At 46.8% G+C, this 25,310-nt stretch overlaps 1 protein-coding gene across 2 annotated transcripts in view; it reads right to left on the bottom strand.

Moving 5' to 3' along the window:
• Nucleotides 1-11,437: 11,437 nt before the first annotated feature.
• Nucleotides 11,438-25,310, bottom strand: part of CLCN4 (chloride voltage-gated channel 4) — an 80,898-nt gene continuing 67,025 nt past the window's right edge. For both annotated transcript variants that reach the window (XM_028492515.1, XM_028492514.1), the window contains exons 11-12: nt 18,861-19,077; nt 11,438-12,014 (exon numbers count right to left, since the gene is read on the bottom strand). In XM_028492515.1, coding sequence (XP_028348316.1) covers nt 11,924-12,014; nt 18,861-19,077 — 308 coding nt within the window. In that variant the 3' untranslated portion in view covers nt 11,438-11,923. The remainder of the gene's footprint in view (nt 12,015-18,860; nt 19,078-25,310) is intronic.

Here is a 25,310-nt window from a genome sequence, read left to right as displayed (position 1 = left end):
GAAAGATGCTCAACATCGCCAATTATTAGAAAAATACGAATCAAAACTACAATGAGGTGGGACTTCCCTGGCGGCCCAGCGGTTAAGACTTCACCTTCCAATGCAGGGGGTTTGATCCCTGGTTGGAGAACTAAGATCTCACATGCCTCAGGGCCAAAAAACCAAAAACATAAAACAGAAGCAATATTCTAACAAATTCAATAAAGACTTTAAAAAATGGTCCACATCACAAAAAAATCTTTGAAAAAAAACAGGAACATTTATCTTAAAAAAAAAAAACAAAAAACAAACTACAGTGAGGTACCACCTCACACAGGTCAGAATGGCCATCATCAAAAAGTCTGCAAACAGGGATTTCCCTAGTGGCACAGTGGTTAAGAATCCACCTGCCAGTGCAGGGGACACGGGTTCGAGCCCCGGTCCGGGAAGATCCCACATGCCGCGGAGCAACTAAGCCCGTGCACCGCAACTACCGAGCCTGCGCTCTAGAGCCCGCGAGCCACAACTACTGAAGCCCGTGCGCCTAGAGCCTGTGCTCCGCAACAAGAGAAGCCACCGCAATGAGAAGCCAATGCGCCGCAACTAGAGAAAGGCCACGCACAGCAATGAAGACCCAACGCAGCCAAAAAAAAAGTCTACAAACAATAAATGCTGGAGAGGGTGCAGAGAAAAGTGAACCCTCCTACACTGCTGGTGGGAATGGAAATTTGTACAGCCACTATGGAACACAGTATGGAGGTTCCTAAAAATATTAAAAATAGAGTTGCCATATGATCCAGCAATCCCACTCCTGGGTATATACCCAGACAAAACTCTAATTTGAAAAGATACATGCACTCCTATGTTCATAGCAGCACTATTTACAATAGCCAGGACATGGAAACAACCTAAATGTCAATCGACAGATGAATGGATAAGGAAGATGTGGTACATATATACAATGGAATACTATCCAGCCATAAAAAAGAATGAAATAATGCCATTTGCGGCAACATGGATGGACCTAGAGATCATCATGCTAAGTGAAGCAAGCCAGGAGAAAGACAAATACCATATGATATCACTTATATGTGGAATCTAAAATAAAAAACACAAAAACACACCCCAATAAACCCCCCAAAAACCATACAAATGAACTTATCTACGAAACAGAAACAGACTCACAGACATAGAGAACAGACTTGTGGTTGCCAAGGGCGGGGGGTGGGGGAGGGATGGAGTGGGAGTTCGGGGTTAGCAGATGTCAGCTATTATGTAGAGGATGGATCAACAACAAGGTCCTACTGTATACAACGGGGAACTACATTCAACATCCTGTGATAAACCATAATGGAAAAGAATACGAAAAAATGTATCTATGTGTATAACTGAGTCACTGTGCTGGGCAGCAGAAATTAAACACAACATTGTAAATCAACTCTGCTTCAATAAAATGAATTTAAAAATATTAAAAATTAAAAAACAATGTTTCCAACCTTCATAAATAACAAAGCGCCAGTCAAATGTTAGTTTCCCTGGCAGAAAACATTTAAATTTTACCTGAGGTCACCAATATCTCTGCTAATATCTAAGTCAGGACAGACATCTCTGGCACAAGTTAAACTCTTGGAGAAACGTGGAGGAGAGAAAAGCATTTTAACACATTCATCTTACTCCACCAATACACACGCCTCTCCTTGCTTCTGTTTTGAAAGCATCTCTTCATGTTTTCCACCCAGGGCAAGAAAGAAAGCTAAATTACTCTTGGTGGCTCTCCAGTGGTTCGGTGACCCTAATTAACTCTAAGCCAGGAGTCAGCCAACTTTTTCTGTAACAGGCCAAAGGGTAAATCTTTGAAGCTTTTCAGGCTATGCTGTCTCCGTTGCGACCACTGAACTCTGCCTTTGTGGCTTGAAAGCAGCCACAGACAATGCGGAAACGAACAGGCATGGCTGCGGGCCAATAAAACTTTATTTACAGAGACAGGTGGCAGGCTGGATCTGGCCCGTGGGCTGTAGTTTGCCAACCACTGCTCTAAACTTGCAATCAAGATGCAAAAATGTTCAAAGTCGACTCAAGAAAGCAGCCAGTGTCTCTCTAATGAAATGTCAGAAGCAAAGAGCCATTTTCTACCCATGGTCGCATGTGTGGACCAGAGTGGGAGACATCTGGGGAAGGAGGACAGGGCAGACGACACAGCCGGCTGAACATCAAGTCACTTGCTTCAAAATCGCCACTTGGTGTGAGCTGTGTGTCACGGTAAGGTGACTACAGCCTTGCCCAATGGACCACATTAGGTTCTCAGGAACCAACAAGGACCTACTGTGTAGCACAGGGAACTCAATATTCTGCGATAACCTGTAGAGGAAAGAATCTGAAAAAGAATGAAGATATGCAGATGCATGACCGAATCACTTTGCTGTACTCCTGAAACTAACCCAAACTTGTAAATCAACTCTACTTCAATAAAATTTTTAAAAAGGCAAATGTCCCCCCTCCCCTTAAACTGGTGCTTTCTGCTTATAGGTGGGGGGACACTCTTCCCCAGCCACCCAACACACCAATGCCCGTCCCCAGGCCTTGGATTCCCCACCCTGTCCTTGCCTAACACGAAGCATTCCCCCCCCACCTCAATGAAAAACTCACCAAAAAAGTATGGTCTCTTTGTTCATGCTTGGTAAATCTCGGTGCTCGCTGATGTACGATTCGAGCGCAGGAAAGGGGGGATTTGCCCCTCGCACATACACAACCTGGCAATATCCGGAGACATCTGGGGTTGTCTCAACCAGGGGGATGGCTGCCACTGACATCTAGTGGGTAGAGGCCAGGGATGCAGCCAAGCGTCCTCCCGTGCACGGGCCAGCCCCACACAAAGAAGGATGGAGCCCCCAACGCCACTAGCGCTGACGCTGAGAAACCCTCAGTGCGGTGGTGACTGGGGAAGTCTGGGGGCTGGAAAATGGGATTGAGAGACCTCATGCCAAGTTTCTCTCCACCTTGTTTCTCTGGACAGGCTCCTTCAGTGACTCAATCACTGCAGCCACCACTGTCTCCTTCTCTGGAAGTGAGAGAATCTTGGAGAACTCTGGATCTTAGAGCTGCAAGTAAACTCAGGAGATCCCCTCGATCAGACCCGTCACCCTAGGGTACTGCTTCTCACACTCGACTCAGCACACAATTCGCCAGGGGATCTTGTTCAAACGCAGATTCTGACTCAGCCGACCTGGGCGGGGCTTGGAACTCATTTCTAACCAGCTCTGGGGATGCAGGCATGGCTAATCCCTAGACGTCATCCCGGTTATCAAGCATAAGGAAAGGTCACTGCCTCACAGATGTGCTTGAAGTTCATTAAAGGTGCCTCACTTCTTCCAGGTCGCTCAGATAGAAATTCTGAAAAGAAACTAAAAAAGAGACACTCCTGACGCCATAGCAGTGCCTCCCCAAGACTGGTCTTTGGAACCCCAGTCCCATGAGATGGAACTTTCCAATTAATTCAGGGAAGCTCAGAATCCACTCTTCTCCTCGGACACCTAGCAGCATCCTGCAGAAACACTGTACCTTGGAAACACTTTGGGAAGCGCATCCCCACTGCATGCAGACCTGCTCTTTGAGACTCCTACCCCATGGATGCTGGGCGACTCCCTGGAGAGAGTTCCTCGGTGATCATGTCAACCACCCACAGCCAGTCCTGGAAACGCTCTGGTCTTTCTGGGGAGCGACTGAAGTTCGAGAAATGTCAGAAAAGGAAAAGTGTTCATCACAAGGGAGCTAGCTCCAATTTCCGCTTGGGTCAGCATCCTCAGTGGGAGACAGGTGGGAGCCCCGAGAGTGAACGTGAGGGCGTGAAACGAACACGGAGCCCCGTGCAAGGAAGGAAGGGATGTCCTACTTGCAGCAGCGTCCTCGGGCCTCAACCTGTCAGGCAGCCTGCGGAATGAGAATTTCCGCGTGTTTTCAATTTCTCTGACAGAATCTGTTTGGATTGAGGACGGCTGTTTAATCTTTGAAATATGTGTTCCATCATAAACGCTGGAATCACATAGAAATTGCTCCCTTCGTTCTGGGAGCCAAACCCTGACCAAAGGGGTTTGGAAATCCCCACAAGGTGCTCTTTGGTTATTGCTCGTTCGGAAAGAAAAAAGCCATTTTTCTAATGAAATGCAGCGTTGAGGAACTGCCAGAAATCAGATGCTCCCTATCTGCCTACCCATATGGTAGCTTCTTTCAAGCCAATTAACTACCAACGAACTGTTGGCCAGAGAGCGTAGTCCCGGGAGGATGTGGAACTTTCTGGTCCTGTCTCAACTCATGAAAGCCCAGGAAGAAGCCTGCCTAACCCGGACATTTATTTTGCAAGACCATTCTGGTTAGCTCTAGCTAAGCCCCCAGAGTTAAAACATGATGGGTTTTCGCCTTTCGGACAAACCCTGTTAGTTCATTCCCCCGCTTTGGCTTTTAACTATCGTACATCATGTTGAAGGGAAATATCCAAGGCCTATGAAAGGCTGGTCTTCATGAGTTTGACTAATGAGACTTACTTCTACATTGACACCATGTCGGAGAGCGTTTTCTCTGTCTGCAAGTATAGTGGGTACTGGGTTTTACATTGTCTGAAAACAAGCAAGTTACACACAGTCTTGTTTCAGGAACTCTTGCTCCAAATATGAAGCTAATCAATAGTTTAGCATCATGTGTATTTATGCTTTTCTACTCAAAAGTCAATATAAAAAAGAATATATATGTACACGTGTGTGTGTATATATATATATATATGTATAACTGAATCACCTTGCTGTACACCTGAAACTAGTAAATCAACTATACTACAATTTTTTTAAGTCAATATAAAGCCACAGAGAAATGGAATTCCCTACCAAGTGGTTTCTTTCCTAAGAATTTCCCATTAATTTGGAGTCAGTGAGGTTTGTTTTTTGTTCTTTGACATCCCTTAAGAGATCTGAGATTTTGTTTATTTTGTTTGCTTGGTTTCATTTTGTTTTGCGGGGGAAATGACTGCAGGAAGAGTTGGAGAGAAAGGCAACTGGTTAGCTCAACCTCTGTTGACTTTTAGCAGTCTTATAATTAAAGTGTAATATGTCCTTTAACAACACAAAATTAATTAAAGTAACTTCCAGTTAAAGCTACTGGGAGGGCATCATAATGTGAGAAGATGATAATATCTACCATTTGCGTGGTCTATTCCATGCCAAGTGCTTTACGGTGAGTAACTCTCACAGCCATGCCTCTGGTCAAGGGCACCGGCATGTTATATGGTAATGGGGCAACCCAGGCTCCGAAAGGTGCGATTCTTTGACAATGTCACACAGCCAAGAGGCAATGGAGCTGGAATTCAAGGGCAGTCCTACAGGCATCTAAGTCAGTGTGACTCCCTAAAAACTCAATGTTGAAATTCTAATTCTGTTAGAATGTTGGTTATTTTTGCTCTTCGGACACCACTAGACCACAGAAATTTCCAGGTATGGCTTTAATACCACGGATATGCCTATGGCTTGATCTCCATCGCCAACCCTAACGATTCCCCTGAACTCTGGACTTGAATGTCCAACAGTTATCTCCAATGTAGTACTTGCATCTCAGTAAATGGCGACTTAGCTGTACCATTTCATATCCATCCCATGACAAATCTGTTGACTCTGCCTTGGAAATACACCCAGAATTCAAGAACTTCTCTGGGGCAAGCCTCCATCAGAGCTCACCTATTTGCAATAGCCTCCCAGCCAGACTCCTGGCTTCTGGTCTTGCTATACAACAGCCAGAATGGTTCGTGTACCATGCAAATCAAATCATGTCCTTCCTCTGAATTCTGTATCTGTACCTGGCCCTCCATGACCCGGAAGCACCTCCTTGTGTCTCCCCTTCCCCTACAGGAAAAAGAAAACCAACTTCAAAACCCTCACTCCTTCCCCAGGCACCACACACCCTGCAGCCACTCACCCCTGGTGGCCCCCAGCTTCACCCCAAGCCTGCTTCCCCACAGGACAGTTGCTCCTGTGGGCCCCTCTGCAGAGGATGATCTTCCCCTGGCTGTCCCCGGGGCTGGCTCACTCCCCTGTCGGAGGGGCTCCCCTCACTGCCTCTTCTAGATCAAAGATATGTGAGCATTCTTTGTGCTGTTTTGGGGGTTTTTTTTTTTCAAATTTTCTCTAAAATTGACTATTTCAAAATACAAAACTGGTGAGGAAGGACATAATTCAAACCCACCAGGCTAAGAACAAGCGATTTAAAAGCTGAGCCAGGGCTTCCCTGGTGGCGCAGTGGTTAAGAATCCGCCTGCCAATGCAGGGGACACGGGTTCGAGCCCTGGTTCGGGAAGATCCCACATGTCGTGGAGCAACTAAGCCCGTGCGCCATGGCTGCTGAGCCTGCGCTGCAGAGCCCACGAGCCACAACTCCTGAAGCCTGGGCGCCTAGAGCCCATGCTCTGCAACAGGAGAGGCCACTGTAATGAGAAGCCCGTGCACCGCAACGAAGAGTAGCCCCCGCTTGCCGCAACTAGACAAAGCCCGCGTGCAGCAGCAAAGACCCAACGCGGCCAAAAAATAAATAAACAAAATAATTAAAAAAAAAAAAAAAAAAAAAAAAAAGCTGAGCCAAACAGAAGCCCCAGTCTCACATGACAAGTACCTCCCAGTCACCAGAATCAGGTTTCAAAGGTTCCACCAGGTAACAACAGGCTGGGAAATTGGTCTCTCTTCCAACTTACAACATGCTTCTTGAGGACTCTGTGCTTGTTTCATCCTTAAAAATAGAGTTCTGGGACTTCCCTGGTGGTGCAGTGTTTAAGAATCCACCTGCCAATGCAGGGGACATGGGTTCGAGCCCTGGTGCAGAAAGATCCCACATGCTGCGGAGCAACTAAGCCCGTGCGCCACAACTACTGAGCCTGCGCTCTAGAGCCCGCGAGCCACAACTACTGAGCCCACATGCCACAACTACTGAAGCCCGCGCACCTAGAGCCCGTGCTCTGCAACGAGAAGCCACCGCAATGAGAAGCCTGCGCACCGCAATGAAGAGTAGCCGCCGTTCGCCGCAACTAGAGAAAGCCTGCGCGCAGCAACCAAGACCCAATGCAGCCAAAGATAAAAAAATAAATAAATTTATTTAAAAAAAAATAGAGTTCAAACCCTCCTACACTGTTAGTGGGAATGTAAATTGGTACAGCCACTATGGAGAACAGTATGGAGGTTCCTTAAAAAACGAAAAATAGAGCTACCATATGATCCAGCAACCCCACTCCTGGGCATATACCCTGAGAACACCATACTTTGAAAATATACATGCACCCCAATGTTCGCTGAAGCACTTTTTACAATAGCCAGGGCGTGGAAGCAACCTAAATGTCCATGGACAGAGGAATGGATAAAGAAGATGTGGCACATATATATAATGGAATATTAGCCATAAAAAAGAACAAAATAATGCCATTTGCAGCAACATGGATGGACCTAGAAACGATCATACTAAGTGAAGTAAGTCAGACAAAGACAAATATATGATATCACACATAGGTGGAATCTAATTTTTAAAAGTGATACAAACAAACATATTTACAAAACAGAAACAGACTCACAGATTTCGAAAACAAACTTACAGTTACCAAAGGGGAAAGGAGGGGCCAGGGAAAAATTAGGAGTTTGGGATTAACATACACACACTACTGTATATAAAACAGATAACCAACAAGCACCTACTGTATAGCACAGGGAACTCTTCTACTCAGTATTCTGTAATAACCTACATGGGTAAAGAATCTGAAAAAGAGTGAATATATGTATAACTGAATCACTTTGCTATACACCTGAAACTAACACAACATTGTAAATCAATTCTGCTCCAATAAAATAAATAGTTCCTTTAAAAAAAAAACCGAGTTCAAACATGTAATGTTTAGTAAGGTGCCAACGTTTACACAGAGTGTTACAATAAATTTTTTAAAAACCTGCATTGCTATGTCATCACTCCAACACCAAATGCGAATATATCTTTTTCCCAGCACAACTAGGATAGCAAATAAATGGTTAGGACTGCGCCGGTGAAAATGGAGTCTGGTTCATGTTTCCCAACTTACATAGACAGGCTCCCCGCTCAGGTCAACCATTTCAAAGGTTAGAAGCTGAGTCTGATAAAACACTGCCCACGCGAAATGAAAGTGAAGACATAATATAATTCCTTGAAATTCAATAGTTCTCCTCTTTGGGTTTGGGTTTCTCACCTGTTCCAGCTCAGCATCTGAATGATAAATACAATGAATACTGAACAGATTTCGCATGTGTTGATAATTTAAAGGAACCAGTTCTCACCTAAGTGAAACAAACTGCTGGCAATTTTTCAGTTTCTGTGACTTATTAGGGCCAAAAAAATATCTATTGACATGTCTTGTCCTTTACCATGTCGTCAGGAAATGTCAAATAGAGAACTTTAAGATTGCCTGGGGGGCTTCCCTGGTGGCGCAGTGGCTGAGAGGCCGCCCGCCGATACGGGGGACGCGGGTTCGCGCCCCGGTCCGGGAAGATCCCACGTGCCGCGGAGCGGCCCGGCCCATGAGCCGTGGCCGCCGAGCCTGCGCGTCCGGAGCCTGCGCTCCGCAACGGGAGAGGCCACAGCGGTGTGAGGCCCGCGTACCGGAAAAAAAAAGATGGCCTGGTTCTACGGAACAGCAAACACTGAATATAGATTGGCTTCTAGCACACTTGCTTTTCCGTAAAAGCCACGTGCACATCTGCATTCCCAGGGGATGCGCTGAAAAACACAAGAAATCCACATGTCACATTCGGGATGCTTTTTATTTGCCATCTGTCCCACAACACGTTCCCTTAGTGATAGAAAAAGAGCAAGAAGTAGGTTGATGTACTTCATTACAGAACTCCTTTTCCATTATGTACTTATATTTATTTACATTAAAAAAACAATTCAGAAAGAATCCAGGAAGTTCAACAAATGTCTACAGCCTTTGGTTCTGGAAAATGAAACGAAAACACTATTCTAAGAAATGTTGGTTTCACGTCCACATTCCAGATCTACTCATCTCGTTCATCAGATCACCAGGTAAAGTGGATGAAGTTCTACATTTGAATACAGCCAACACCTTCAGAATCCCCATCCACGTACTTCTACGAGAAAGTGCCACAAAGGGCCCAGCAGCGCGTTCCCCGTGAGTGTGTCTGAGGCCCGCGTTGGTGGTACAGGTCAGGGCTCCAGGGAAGGCAGGCAACTGGCTCTGGCAGTGACGCTGCAAGCCCCCCATCCCGGCCTCGACCTGCCTGTCTGATCCCGGCCCTCTGAACCCCACGGACGTCTCCATGCTAAGCACTGGGGAGAGGACACAAGCCCCGTCGCTGACCTCGGCCCAGAGTCAACTCTCCCCTCCCCTTCCCAGGCCTCAGCTGGAGGAGGGGGAATTCTGTGGTTTTACTGACCTTTGGCTGTCTGTTCACTGTTGCGTGTTCCCTCCTGAAGCTCCTTGTTTCGGCTAACAGGGTGTCCTGGATTATAAAAATCCAGGCTACGACTAAGACTCTTTCGAGAGCCTACATGGGAGTTAAGAAGGGAAGTACATTAAGACTTTTTAGGATTGAACGTCCAGGAGAATCCAGCTTCACTCACACTGTTCCATGGAGACCTCAATAGCAACGAAATGTTAGGATCCGTTACTCAGTACTTAGGTGCTGTGAGACAACAAATTTCATTCTCTTATAGGACCAAAGATTACATCCTCTAGTATAGACTGACCTTTCCACGCCGAAGTGGCTCTCTGATATTATTTGGGAGGAGGCCAATTAATTACAGAAACGTATTTTCTGTAATTTGTCAGCGAGATCCGACTTAAACTCCTTTAAGTTTTCAGTCAGGTTAAACATATCCGTATATTTTCTTGCATCCACTAGAAGTTTCACAGAAACCCTCTTATAGCTAGGTTTTTATCCAGAATGAACATTTTTATTAGGGCTAAGAAACGATGGCATCTGACTGGGAGTTCTACGTCAAAGCCAAGAGGAGGGGTGGGGGACTATAAGGTCACAGGAGAGTGATTGGAGGGGGTCAGTGAGAAAGAGGACGATGACAGGAACACGAGGACAGCATCCAGCAGAGCAGACAACATCCCCCTCCCAAGGAGCAACCCCCCTCCCTTACTCAGAGAACCTCAATCTCATTCAGCGTAATATGCCTACGTAGCTAAATATTTTCCTTCCCAGACTCACACGCAGCTGGGGGCGCCGTGCGACAGAAGTCTAGCCAGTGGAGGAAAGCCGAGCATCTCGGGGAAAGCTTTGCCTTCCCGGCACAGACACTGCGCCTTGTCATTTGCCTCTTCCTCCCTCCTTCCGCTTAGAAAGCAGATATCGGACCTGGCGGTTCAGCGAGCATCTTGTGACTACAAACAAGGCAGTCACCCAAAGGAGAAAGGGTGAGGATGGTAGGAAAAAACTGCCAAAGACTGTGAGTCGTCGACGATACTACGGAGACAGTCCTGAGTGCCCACCTCCAGGTTTCTCATGCAGCTCTTTTCGTTGCGTGTTCAGTTTTCTATTATTTGCAGCCAAATGCACACCTGATACATCAATATCCAATGATGAGAAGGAAAAGGATGAGGATGACTCGGTGAAAAGGGAAGAACGAAGACGAAAGTGAAAGGGCAAAAGGGGGCTCAGCGTTACAGAGATCATCCAGTGGACCTAAGAAACACAACTGCCTTCTCACGGACAAGACAGAAGTCCCGACTAAAAGAATAAATGTATCGTAACGTTCGGTTCAAAGACACCCAATGCTCAAATTGGCCGTCTCGAATCTTACTCTGTCCTTCTGCACTTTGATTGCTAATATGAAAGTGCATGCTTACACATTAAAGCTGGATGTTCTGCATCCTACAGAGAAGAGAATGGAACAGATTTAGAATCAATTTAGCATCTCTCTTGCAACCCATTTGGAGGAGTTCCCACAGAGAACTCGTCTGCCTCACCCTCTTGGCAGCCATATTTAATAGGATCGGAGAGGAAAAATAAGTAGTAACACTGGATAGCCTGTTTTGACTCTTGTATATGCTATTTGAAAATTCAGCCACTACAGCAAGCTGGCAGAATATAGGACATGGCCCTTGGAAAGCGCTAGACTGATCAATATTTAAGACTGCACAGGCAACAGCAACAAATAAATGAAGCAAATGCAATGCGGATGCAAATTAATGACGGGTAGGTATACCCTCAAAATAAGCACGAACCCCTTTTCGTGGCAGGAAACAGTGCAGCACTAAGTGCTCCAACAGTTCATCGCGCAGTCCCAAGACGCTGGTCTTGCATAGAGAAATGATTTCTTCATACTCAACATGGCAGGTGACCCAATGTTGGTTCAGAAAGCAATGGATAAGCAAAATAACAGGCTGAGAACAGGAGCCAGCAACGGCTGGTCACGAGTGAACCCACTAGCATACTTGCAGCTTTCACTATGTTCACATTTAATTTTTCTTTTCCAACAAAGTAAGTGCAAATATCTTTAGTCTGATTCAGTAACATAGCAGCCAAACCTGAGGAACCAATAAATAAGGACGCTGACACGCCAATACCCCTTGGCCTTTCAGACTCAAAGCTTCACCAACACCAGCCTTCAACAGAAGGGGCAAATGTTTCGTGACTCAGCAATTGTCTTCCATGTCCTGGTACAAACCATACCGTTTACACCCACCCACGTGCCCCCATAGCAGTTACTAAACTCATAACACAGCTTGAAACTCATAAGGGGTTAAAGCTATAAAATGCCTACTCGCCGATGTATTTTTTTTTAAGTTTCATTCTTCTTCCTTTCCTTTTAAACAAAGCTTTTGTTTCCGCTGCCCCCGGTGCATGACCGTTTATTAGTATGACATATCATTTGTTTATCTCTTTTCAAATGACACAGTTGTGTTTTTCTCAAAGAAACTGCCATCTTGTTTCTAATTAAACATGATGGATTCAGGGTCCTGGTTTGCCATCTGGGCCATATGTCTCAGAACATCCTTTTTCGTGATGATGCCAAGAAGTCTCCTGGAGAAGAAACAAAATAGAGAAAAGAGGTCAGCCTCGCAATACCGACTCATGCCTGTCACTAATCCCCAGCGCCCTTTCCACCCGGGCACACAGAGAGACAACATTTCCCAGCCTCCCTTGTGGATGGGTGGGTCCAACTGAGTGAGTTCTGGCCAATGGCGTGTGGGTGGAGGTGAGAGATACCCCTCCCGAGGCACCTGCACATTTCCTCTCTCTCCTCATCTGCTAGCCCAAGACAGAGGAGCCAGTGAAGGACTCTGAGGTCACAGAGGACTGAATCAGGAGCCACCAGATTCAAAGACCTGGGTTCTGGAATGGCTGTGTGGTGCAAAGCCCACACCTGCTGCAACTCACACTGGATGTGAGTGACATGGGGAATAAATTAACCTTTATTGTGTTCGGCCACTGAGATTGCCAGCTTGTTTATTACAGCAGTAAGCCTATGATGACTAATATGCTCCCCTAAATTTCAAGAGTATAATCAATTAAAAAGGGCTTACAAAGGCCATTGTCAAAACTTGACCACACCGCAGAAATTCCAAGTGTGAGGCATTTTAAGCATAAGAAATTTTAAGTATAAGATAACAACTGGTTCTAGTTTAAATCTATCTTGCTGGAAGGGTAAAGTTTGACATTCATCTCTGACCATATATGTAAATTACCTGCTCTTCCAAAATTCCATGGCTTTCAACTAACAAAAACGATGCCACTTCCCAGGGACCCTGGTATAGGGCCACCTATACTGTCTACTGCCCAACTCCAGGGAGCACCATTCACAAACACGACATCGTAAACAGCGCCCCTGGATCACGCCTCACTCTCGATTTTATTAAATACTTAAATAACCACCTGCTGGGGTCAAATCATGCCCCCTGGGGAAAGTGCAAGGTTTGAAAGAGGGGATGTTCGCAAGCTCTTCAGAGAAAAGAAGTTCCATTGCCAAATTAGTTTGCAAAACGCTGCTCACCATGTCTCCATCATCCCCAAGAAGAGGAGAATAGAGAAGTAAAGGATGGCAGTCTCACTCTGGAATACTACCCGGCTATTGAAATGACAGGTTTCTACTCTGTATCTGGGTAAAATGATGATATACTAAAAAAATCAGAAAACACAACTGTAATACACTGTCATTTATTTAATGAAAGCCAAACTATGAAACTCATCTCTTACTAATAGGAAGTGAACATGAAGAGGGGCCGCCAGTACCCGGAGCAGTACGCCAGTCAGTGACAGCTGGTGAAAGGGACACTGGTTAGTGAAACTGTCGGCCAGAATTCTCACTACCTTGTCCCTGACCACACTGGACCTTAACCTTGAAAAAGCGATTGATTTCTTGTGTTAGTTTCCCCATCTATCACACCGGGGGAGACAGCAGATACTACCTCTGCCCCTCCATCTTATAGGAACATCTTCAGGTGATAGAAAAATAGCAAAAAGGGCCTTTAAAAGCATGCTAAACAAAAAGAATAATGACAATACAGATGACAAAACACTGAAAGAAAGCACCATGACTAACATGATAAGCAAAAAAAAAAAGATGGGGAAAAAATGTAGCAAGCACAAAAGAATTAGAAAATCAACATTTTGCAACCCCCAATGTAATAATTAGTTGAGCCAATAATTATCAATGGATTCCAAAACCATCAGATAAATGGTTGCTGGAAAACAGAAAATTCACATGGTCTCAAAGCATCCCTCCACAGATTACGTACAAAGAGAAAAATGTCCCTTTACTACAGAGGGCCCTGGCCACTCCCACCTCATCCCAGTGATGGAGCTTATCACCAACAAAGTCAGAAGAGCTGACATTATGACATCATCTACATTGGAACACTGCCCGAAACTCGAAACTACTTAAACCAAATCAAACCATGAGGAAGCAATCAATCAAATTCCGAATGTGGGACTACTGGTCTGGATTCTTAAAAAAAAAAAAAAAAAAAAAAAAAAATCTATGTCATAAATAACAAACAAAAAAGGCAGGGAGCTGTTCTAGATAAAAAACAAAAGAGGCAAAACAACCAAATGTGATGTCTGAACCTTGAAGGAACTCTGGACTGAAATTTGATACGAACTAGGTATTGAGTGATATATTGAGTTAACATTAATTTTGTGTAATTATGGCTCAGGGGTTATGTAAAAGAATGTCCTTAGTCTTAGAAGATGTATGCGTCATACATAATTGGCAAAACTTGGAAGCAACCAAGATGTCCTCCAGTAGGTGAGTGAATATACAAACTGGTCCATCCAGACAATGGAATATTACTCGGCTCTAAAAAGAAATGAGCCACCAGGCCAGGAAAAGGCATGGAGGAACCTGAAATGCACACTACTAAGTGAAAAGTGTAGCCATCTGAGAAGGCTACACACTGTGTGATTCCAACTCTAGGACATTCTGGACAAGGCAAAATGATGGAGACAGTAAGAAGATCAGTGGTTGCCAGGAGGTGAGGGGAGGGAGGGACGAAGAGGCAGAGCACAGAGGACTCGTAGGGCTGTGAAACTATTCGTGATGATACTACAACGGTGGATACATGTCATTATACATTTGTCCAACCCCACAGGATGTACAACACCAAGAGCGAATCCTAATGTAAACAATGGATCGTAGTTAATAATAACATCTCAATACTGGCTCATCAACGGCAAGAAATATAACACACAAATGCAAGACTTGACAGTAAGGGCAACAGAGAGAGGACCACAGAGGGAACTCTGTACATTCTGCTCAATTATGCTGTAAACCTTAAACTGCTTGAAAAATAAAGTCTATTAATTCAAGAACACAAAATTCTTAGGGGGAAGAAAGTGGTTGCCTGAAAGGGGGTGGGTGGTGAAGGACGACAGAGCCAGGAATTGTTCCTTCCAGCTGTTTAGAGTTACTTGACTTTAACAGTGCTCAGAGATCACTTTAAACACATTTCTAAAACTTATAAAAATACAGTAAAATCGAAGATGCCCCATAAAACAAGATGCTATTATACTAAACCTGCCAAGCTGAGTCTGCATCCTGATGGAGTTAGCTTGGTCTGCTGTAACAAAGCACCACAGACTAGGTAGGTGCCTTAACAACAGAAATGTATGTTCTCCCAGTTCTGGAGGCTGGAAGGCCAAGATCAAGGTGTTGGCAGGTTTGGTTTCACCAGAGGCCTCTCTCCTGGGCTTGCAGACACCACCTTTTTGCTGTGTCCTCACACGGCCTTTTTCTCTGTGCAAGCATCCCTGATGTCTCCTCCTTCTTTTTTTTTTTTTTTTTTTTTTTTGCGGTACGCGGGCCTCTCACCGTTGTGGCCTCTCCCGTCGCGGAGCACAGGCTCCGGACGCGCAGGCTCAGCGGCCATGGCTCACGGGCCCAGCCGCTCCGCGGCACGTGGCATCTTCCCGGACCGGGGCACGAACCCGTGTCCCCTGCATCGGCAGGCGGACTCTCAACCACTGCGCCACCAGGGAAGCCCACTCCTCTTCTTTTAAGGACACCAGTCCTATCAGATTAGGGCCCCACTTTTATGACCTCATTTAACCTTAACTACCTCCTTAAAGACCCCATCTCCAAAGACAGTCATACTGGAGGCTGGAGCTTCAACATATGAATTCAGGGATGGGGCGGGGGGTGGGGGGACACAGTTCAGTCCATAACGGTCCTTCAACTCCCTTTAAAATCAAAAAGGAATAGTTAGAAGGCAAGCAGCTTACGCCTATAACACACCACTAAGAAAGCTGCGATCATCAGAGAAGTGGCAGCACGTGAAAAGGTGAAGCGCCTTTTAATCCACGGTGGGAGGAGTTCCGTGGCTGGTGGCCACCAACCGGCAGACACTCCCTCAGCTTAAAAGGCTCTTTTGGGGCTTCCCTGGTGGCGCAGTGGTTGAGAGTCCGCCTGCCGATGCGGGGGACACGGGTTCGTGCCCCGGTCCGGGAGGATCTCACGTGCCGCGGAGCGGCTGGGCCCGTGAGCCGTGGCCGCTGCGCCTGCGCGTCCGGAGCCTGTGCTCCGCAAGGGGAGAGGTACAGCAGTGAGAGGCCCGCGTACCGCAAAAAAAAAAAAAAAAGGGCTCTTTTGTTCTTTCGGACATTTCTTTTCTACTTGAAAGCCTGGCTGAGGACACTGCCCTCCAGAACACCTGGGGAACACCACTCAAATTGGATGACGTCCATGTTCCTCGGTAGATGACAAGCTCCTTGATTTTTTTTTTTTAAACGCTTTTTGACCCTCCTCCAGTTCTCCCTCACATAGATGCTCAGTAAGCTTCCGATGAAACCAATGCCACTTTGAGAAAACACAACTTGTTAACACACACAGACACCCCTCCCATATCTACAAAGCCTGGGTTTTGTTCCCTTACAGTCACCCCGGAGATAATATCAAAAGGTCAGGCACATACAGTCCTGACAACCCCGTCTTAAAGCTTGGTAACTACGTCTGAAAGTCAAGCTGGTTATAATGGCTCTGGGGAAATACGAACTCAGGAGCTGCCTTGGGTTCTGGCATAAATTGCGCCTGGCCTGCGACAATAACTATCAGAAAAGAAGAAAGCTGAACATCCTCCCAAAAGGAGGCAGCATTCAATCCAGCGGGGTTTGTTAGTGGTATGAAATGTCCTACTTGATATAAATCAAGTGTTTAAACTTGCAGCCCCTTTGGGTAGCAGTTCAAGTGAATCTGGGGAATGATAAACAGTCCATCTATGACCATGAACATAATTCAGATTAGAGCAGCTGGGCTCTTGTGAGAAGGCCACGCCGTCCAGGCCCCCAAGGCCCACCTAGCAGGGCTTGGTGGAAGCTGACACCATCTCCCCTTCTCACTTTTTCTTTCTAGATCCCCTGTGGAGAAAATCCCAAATTCACTCTCGGCCACCGGAGGCTTCCTAGACTCTGGCCCTAGGGAGACAAAGACTTTCCTGGCTCCTGGTCTGTTTTCATGATCACCTGGGAGCCCAGGCACTGAGAAATCCTGCAGACAACGCGAGTCAAGGGTACGAGCTCAAGTGATTGGCCTAGAGCAGGAAAGGCACATGGCGACGGAATACATCAAAAACGCGAGCTGGCTTGAGCCGTGCCTGCCCTGGCTCAAAGCCCGAGAAGATGAAAGGCCCCGCAAACAAGGATCTCTTGCCAGCACTAATGTATCAGCATCTGTGTTTGTTTAAAATATGTAGAGCGAGAGAGAGGGTGCGATTGTTTTCTCGCCGAACATTCGGAGCCAATTTCGACACCCAGATCTTCACAGGAAAACCTCACGGGGCTCCATGAGGTGTGAGCGGGCGTTGAGGGCAGCATTTCCTGCCAGAACTGGAGATTCCAATGATAACTGACACTGGATTATTATTTTAAAGGAAAAGAGAAACTGCTATACACTTGAGACGACACGGGTGATCACGGTGGTATTTCTGCCAAGCGCTGGAAATTCAGCTTCATCGGTGGGCTTCAGCAGTTTGCAAAGTGGGGACCCCAACCAGCAGCAACCCCTGGGAGCTGGTTAGAAATACACATTCTCGGGCCCCCTCCCAGGTCAGAGGGATCAGTAGCTGCAGGGGGCCCGGCACTCTGGGTTTAACCTAGAGGTTTACTCCTCTGGGGGGATTCTGACGCCTGCTCAAGTTTGAGAACCACTGAGTTCCTTTAAAAACCACCAGCAGAAATGACCTCTAGCCTCAAACGCTTATTTATTTGTTCCTTATTAATTGCCCCTCCCCACGTGCAAGACATACCCCAGCTGCAGTCGGAGCTAAGAAGGACACTCGTCCCATCGGCAGAGAGTTCTCTGGGACAAGTGCAAATTCAGCTCCTTGCAGAGCCATGAGCAGGGCGGCAGGAAGAATGCCTGGCACCAATGTCTCCACAGCCCATACCCCACCTCCCACCCCCCAGCCCATAAAGGAATCAACTGGGCAGAGAATCCTATGTTCCGGGCTACCTGGACGGAGCCAATCTCTCGCTCCACCCGAGCTTCTGAGGCCCTGGAACGTAGGGAGAGCCCCTGAGCCCGAAGCACGGCCCACGGAGCACTGCACCTCTCACACCATCACGAATCTCTGATCTTTGCAGTGCTGGCTTCCTAGTTCGTGATAACACAGAGCGAAAGCAATATTGCTGCGGTGGAGACGATGCCATGGGCCACCAAATCGCTCGGCTCTGCGATAACGTTTGAACACAGGAAGTTGTTTCAAACCGACTGATGTATATAAGGAAGCAATCTGAGCATACTGTGAACCTCACGTTTGCTTGTGGGTGACTTCATCCACAAGCAACTCCAGGAGGACAGAGAAAAATGCCCCGGCTGGGAGCTCCCAGGGCCATGCGGGGCTTTCTCAAGGTGAAGGGACAATAAACTGTCTTTTTGATATACTTCTCAACCATTTAATGTGTGTAAATGTCCGACCGTTTTTATGAGATTCCCACCTCTTTTTTTTCAACCCGTCACTGACGAAGTGTTCGAGCGCTGTGCGTCTAACCCTATTTTTCTCATCAGCCCTGAGATCCTTGTCGCTCGTTTCTGCAGAGCGCCGTGACGTGGAGGAGTGTGCTGTCACATCGCAACGTCACAGCAGGACAGACCGAACCTTCTCCCAGAGCCAGGACCACTGCGGGTGGCGGGGGAGCCCCAGCCCCTCCCCGTGGGCTCCTCCCCTCGGGACTCAACCTTCAACCTCAGGGCAGAGACAGCAGCCCCACCTGGAAGCCTGAGTCCCAAGCTCGCTGGCAACTCCTCCTCCCGGGCTCACCTACTGACACCTCTTCCGAGCGCTGCCACCCACCCCCCTGCCCCCGGTCCCCGCCAGTCCCCCAAGGGCTGAGCCCGCGTCCCCCTCATCTTGTTCCCCCCAGGGTCCCGCCACTCACCCGCTGCGCGTCACCAGGCACTGGCGGAGCCCCAGCTTCCGGAAGATGTCCACCACCGTCTCCATGGGGGTGTGATCCGTGACGGTGAAAGGGCTGAGGTTCAGGACGCGCCGCAGCTTCAGGGGCTGCGGGCTGTTGGCTGGCAGCTCAGGGGGCTCCTCGGTGAAGTACATGACCGAGTCGCTCACGATGCCCTCCTGCCTCTGTCTGGCGTTCTCTGGAACGGGCAAGCAGGACGGTGAGCCCGCCCCACGGGAGTCCCTTGCGGAGTCCCTTCCCCCACCCCACCCCACCCCACCCCACCCCACCCCAGGGCAACACACGACTTCCCTCCCCCAGCAGCCTAGAATCCCACAGAGGAGGGGCGCAGAAGGCAGACTCTACATTCTTAACGAGGAGCTTCAGCCAAACATCTGTGAAATTGGCATCTCTCTCTCTCAAGCGAATGCTGCGCGAGACCCCCCTGCCGTGACCTGATCGTTCACTGCCAAAGTCTTGCAACGCGGGCCTGACCAGGCTACTTCCTTTAGGGAGATGCACTGCCTCTGCCTGGACGCCAGGGCACCCAGCTGGCCCAGGGCCCGCCACCCTTGCTTTCCTGACACACCTTCACCTCATCAGGGGCTGACGTCTGACGTGAAAAGGAACCTCACTTAGCCGTCCAATGACCTTAATACATGGTTTTTGGTTTTGGTTTTTTTTTTTTTTTTTTTTTTTTACAAACTAACGTATAACTGGCCCAGCTGGCGTTATAAATCCTGAAAGGAACAAGAAGCCAAGAGGACCATCCTAGGCTCACAGCCCAGAAACGCAGCTCAGTCTAACTATGACCTTTGGGACCAAAGAAATAACCCTAGAAAAGCTGCATTCCCCCCCCACCCCTTGGATCGCCTCTCTTAAATACGGGCCATTTTGTGGATTTCTCAAAGAAAGATAGTAAAATTGTTATGGTAACAATTAGCCTATTTCTATCTGTAGGCAGGCCCACGTGAAAGAAAGCTGAAGAAAAGTAGGGTAACGGGAACTCATTAGAAATACAGCTTTACGCAGTACTAGAAATCTAGGCTATTTTAAGTCACACATGAAATAAATCCATCGGTCTCAAGATATTTCTCCAAGGCGATTTTCCTTCTGTTGGAATTTTAATCTTTCTTTTGGTTCATGGGAAAAGGTTAGGGAAAATGTACAGCAAGGCTTGCCTTAAAATGGATCCTGGTTTCTATAATACATTTTTGTTTTGCCTTCTCAAAGACTACTATTCACCTATATTGTTCTTTGAAAAATAAAATTCTAACTGCTGGCTCTAAAGCTATTTATTGCAACAGAGTACTCTGATGGAAAACTGGCAGCATTCGGGGTCAGACTGAGTTTGAAAAAGGGTCTCTGTTTAAAAGGGGAACAGAGGGCCCGCTGGGCAAATGCCTGCACAGTATGTAGGTCAGGTTCAATCGAGTTACATCAAATGGAGTACAATTCAACCACAAATACCAGATGACACTGATGCACACGTTTTCAGACGTAGATGCCACACAATACACACTGTGCATTTCTCTCCTAAATCGAGATGGTTCTGCCCTGAAATGCTAAGGTGGGCGGCAACCGTCAACACACACTTATCGCTCATTTTCACAGACCGACTGATTCTCTAAAAGTCCCACGTAACAGGAATGCCATCTATTTCAACAACCCAGTTGAACATCAGGATTGGATCAAGCCACAAAACCCAATCAAGAACTGATCACATGGATTTGCTGAGCCCCCTCATAAAACCAAATACAACCTAGCCAACTGTCAATTCACTTGTTGAAATGAATAACGAGCTTCCATTGCCTCTGAATCTACTGATTGGGTTAGAAGCCCTGATTCTAACAGCACCTAGCTCCGTGAATTCTTGCTCAGCACTGCATTCCCAGTGCCTGGACAATGCCGAGAATACAGCAGGCACAAAACAGGTACTTGCCAAGTGCACACATGCGTCAATCAACCAACAAGTGGATGAACGAGTGGGAAGGTCTACTGAACGTCGGTGTCCTTGGCTCTGCCTGTCACGTAGAACAGAGCCTATCTCACAAAGGAGGCATTACGAAGGAAAGCCCTGAGCCATCCACTGCCAAACAAGAATCAAAGGCAACAGCTGGGGTCAGAGCCGGAGACCTGGGCAGTGCTCCTTGGTACTCTGAGAGTAGCAGCTGTGGCTCTCTCCAGAAGGGCTCTCCGTGAGGCCACTTTGGAGCTCTATTATAAAGACCTATCTTAAAGCCCTGATTGGGGCTTCCCTGGTGGCGCAGTGGTTGAGAGTCCGCCTGCCGATGCAGGGGACGCGGGTTCGTGCCCCGGTCCGGGAAGATACCACGTGCCGCGGAGCGGCTGGGCCCGTGAGCCTTGATTGAACTTTGGGGGTGGAGGTACGACACACAGCCAAAAGCTGGTGAATGGAAGAATCAGCAAGAAAGCTCTCCTCATCTCTCTACTGGGGGAACCATCTACTTCCACTTTGGACAACAAATCATCTGTCACCAAAATGCCTGCAACAAACTCCAGCATGTAAGTTCACAGAGGGCAGCTCCTGAGACAGCACCAGCACATGGTGGATGCTACACGAAGTATTTCCTGTACGAAAGGGTAAACCAAGCCCTCACCCAGGGCATGATCCAGTGCTATGAGAGTATAGGCTCCCAGACCCCAGGGACTCATGGGAAGCTGTGTCAGAAAAGAAGTCAAAAAAAAAAAAAAAAAAAAGATAGCCCAACATCACATGTGTAAAAGGCCTAAAAGATAAAAAAAAGCACTAAATATTAACCAGAGCCTTCTACGGTGTTGAAAATGTGGGCACCTTTTAAATTTTCTCTTTTGCTCCTGATTTCCCCAACATTGAGTATTACTTTTACTTTAAAAAATGTAATAAACTTCATTTTTGTTGTAAAGATCATTTTTGTTACGTCTAAACTTTTGTTAGCCCCTAAACTTTTTAAAATTGTTGTTAGTATTGGGGGTCTGCTGTTCTATTCTACCACAACTACTATCAGTGGCTGCAGCTCCTGAAAAATGATGTACCTTTTTTTTTTTTTTTTTTTTTTTTGGCGGTACGCGGGCCTCTCACCGCTGCGGCCTCTCCCGTTGCGGAGCACAGGCTCCGGACGCGCGGGCCCAGCGGCCATGGCCCACGGGCCCAGCCGCTCCGCGGCACGTGGGATCCTCCCGGACCGGGGCGCGAACCCGGTTCCCCTGCATCGGCAGGCGGACGCGCAACCACTGCGCCACCAGGGAAGCCCCAATGATGTACCTTTTACGAGTGCCTGTTAAGGTCACTCAACCTGACATTCCACTTGCGAGCAGCAGTACGATCATAATGCCAGGTGCAGGGAGGGTAATGAGGAAAGTGTTGATGAAGTGAATTCCACAAACTATGATAGGCCAAGAAATTTTAAAAGACTGGAAATAATCACATATCCAGTAAGTGATTACAATGGCTTTAGAGCAATGGTTCTCAACTGGGAGTAATTCTGCCTCCACCCTCGGGACAACTGGCGATATCCGGAGACATTTTGGGGTCTCATAACTGGGGGGATGGGGTTGCTACTGACCTCTAGTGGGTAGAGACCAGGGATGATCCTACAGTGCACAGGACAGCCCCTCTCAACAAAGAATGATCCAGCCCCAATGTTAACGGCGTTAAGGTTGAGAAACTCTAATCATGTTTTTAGGGAGGTAATACGCTATCATCCTGTTCGTTAAAAATGCTTCCATAGGGACTTCCCTGGTGGCGCAGTGGTTAAGAATCTACCCGCCAATGCAAGGGACAAGGGTTCGAGCCCTGGTCCGGGAAGATCCCACATGCCGCGGAGCAACTGAGCCCGTGCGCCACAACAACCGAGCCTGAGCTCTAGAGCCCGCGAGCCACAACTACTGAGCCCACGTGCCACAACTGCTGAGCCTGCATGCCTCGAGCCCATGCTCCACAACGAGAGAAGCCACCACAACGAGAAGCCCGCGCACCGCAACGAAGAGTAGCCCCCGCTCATCGCAACCAGAGAAAGCCTGCGCGCAGCAACGAAGACCCAACACAGCCAAAAATAAATTGATTAATTTTAAAAGAGAAAAGAAAAGAAATGCTTCCATAGATAAACAACATGGTCCTACTGTATAGCACAGGGAACTATATTCAATATCCTGTGATAAACCATAATGCAAAAGAATATAAAAAAGAATGTATCTATATGCATAACTGAATCACTTTGCTGTACAGCAGAAATTAACACAACATTGTAAATCCACTCTACTTCAGTAAAAAAATCAAAATAAAAAAATCTTTTTTAATTTTAAAAAAGCTTAGGCAGATGCCAGACATCAAAGGTTAAAAAACGCTTCCACAAAACAGAAGTAATTGACAAGAAAGGTTAAAATGGAAAATTAGAAGCAACTATAGTGGTGGTCAGTACAAAGGTGATGTGGTAAAAAAGTAAAAACTATTTAGAAGAAAAAGCAGATGATCTTCTGACGAGTTATAGTTTATAAGGCATGGAGCAGTCCCTCTGCATGTATTTTTTCATCCCCAGCAGAAAGAAGCAGATGACACCACTGTTCTCCACGGCCTATCCCAATCATTAACAAACAGCTCTCCCAGGAAGAAACCTCTTTATCCCTAAAGAACCCGTCCAACAGATCTGATACGTATCTTGCTGTTCAGTTCTGGACATAGATCCCTTTCTGCAAGTGGGCCTCTTCCACATGCTGGAGAATCATCATCAAATCATCCACCAGGCGAAAAAAATGAGAGTTCCCTTAACTCTGGCCCATGACTCTAACTTTCCATCCCTTTAATCATCTTTGCGGCTTCCCACTGAGTCCTCTCTGGATCCAGCCTCACTTAACTGTGGAACTCAAGACTAGAAGAGCCTGAGCCTGCTGAGCACAGAAGGAGCCTCGTGTTTGCAGAGAGCACCAAGAGGTAAAGTCCCATCTACCAGACACTTGAACAAGGGCCACATATGGCTCTACGTGTGAGTACGTGATGGTGAAAGGGCCACGTTTCCGAGGTGCTGCGACTAATGGCTCTCCAGCAAACACAACAGCTATGGTTTGGCATTCCAGAGACAGACCGAAAATAAGACATTTTCAGCTTCACGGGAGCAACTGATACCTTTTTAAACATGACACGTGAGAAAAAAATCTTTGCCTCATTTACTACTCTTTTCTTATCTCGGATCTATGTAAAATCTCTGCTCCTGAGTCCCCTGAAAGGGAAATTGGCATGGGATCGTTACTAGCTAAATGCTTATGTCCTATTTCTATATTCGCAAAAGGGCGTCTAAGTCTGCAAATACAGGTAATGAATTTCTCCACCGGAGTACAGGACTTTTCTGTATCCACGGAGCAAGAAAACAGCTTTTCTCACTGCTCACAGCCAAACACTCCTTGCTTTCCCGCAAACCATGTAAATGGCAGCTTCCATACTCTTATCGGGCTGACGGAAAGCATAAAGGTATTATTTACACGGCGTGTTGCCTCTTCAGACATTCCAAACATAGCTTCTAGGAGGGCACTGGGTTGGCAAGCTTAAATTTCTTCTCTAACCGGCTGATGACAATTACTGCTTCCCACTTGATTACAGTAATGGGTTTCAGCAAAATTAGTAAGCTCTCTCTTAGCAGGTGTGCCTGGAGCTACACAATAGGTAATGGATTCCGTGACATTTATTACTAGAGTGTTTAAATTTCAACCTTTGCTTAAAAGATTTTAAGGATTGAATAAATTTTTAAAGCCTGCTGATTACATTAATTTAAAACAAACCCAACCCTACTATACAGCTTTTTAAAAAAAAAAAAATCTCATTATTTATAAGGCAATGGTCATGCCTAAAGGCACCTACCTGTTAAGCGACAGGACGTATAATAAAGAGAAGCATCATGGAGCACTTAAAGCACAAATGTACTTTCGTGTCTAAAATATGAAATCAACTGTTGCTTTGGGGGAGGTAAATATGTTTGAGCAGCAAGCTAAAATTAGAGGCTATATAGCTTATTTAAGCTTATTTTTATAAAGCCTTTGATGAAGATACTTTAAAAACATTTTACAAGCTATTTAACATAGCGAAGAGGTTTTAGAAATTCAAAGCAAGAGCCTAAGAAATAGTTAACAAAGGCCAGGGATAAGCAAAGGTGTGTTCCCGGTGGGGCGTTCTACCATCATACCTGAAAAAGTCCCCCTGGCGAACTTCACAAATGTTCTGGAAGTACAATCATCCAGGGCACCCGTGAACCATGTGATGGGCCCCGGCGTACCGTGAGACGCAGGGGTGCTGAGCAGGAGGGCATTAGTGTTTACCATGCGCCACGGATGTGCTCTGCGGCTCCCCGCCCCGCTGCATCAGGAAGTCCGGAAGGACCAATCCGGGGGAGCCCGCTAAAGCCTGCTGTTCCTCCCTCCTGGGCCTCCAAAGACTCACACGCG

This window comes from Physeter macrocephalus, chromosome 7 (assembly GCF_002837175.3).
Source record: "Physeter macrocephalus isolate SW-GA chromosome 7, ASM283717v5, whole genome shotgun sequence".
Taxonomy (NCBI): Eukaryota; Metazoa; Chordata; class Mammalia; order Artiodactyla; family Physeteridae; genus Physeter; species Physeter macrocephalus.
Note: the sequence above shows the minus strand (reverse complement) of the source record. Positions and strands in the feature narration are given on the sequence as shown.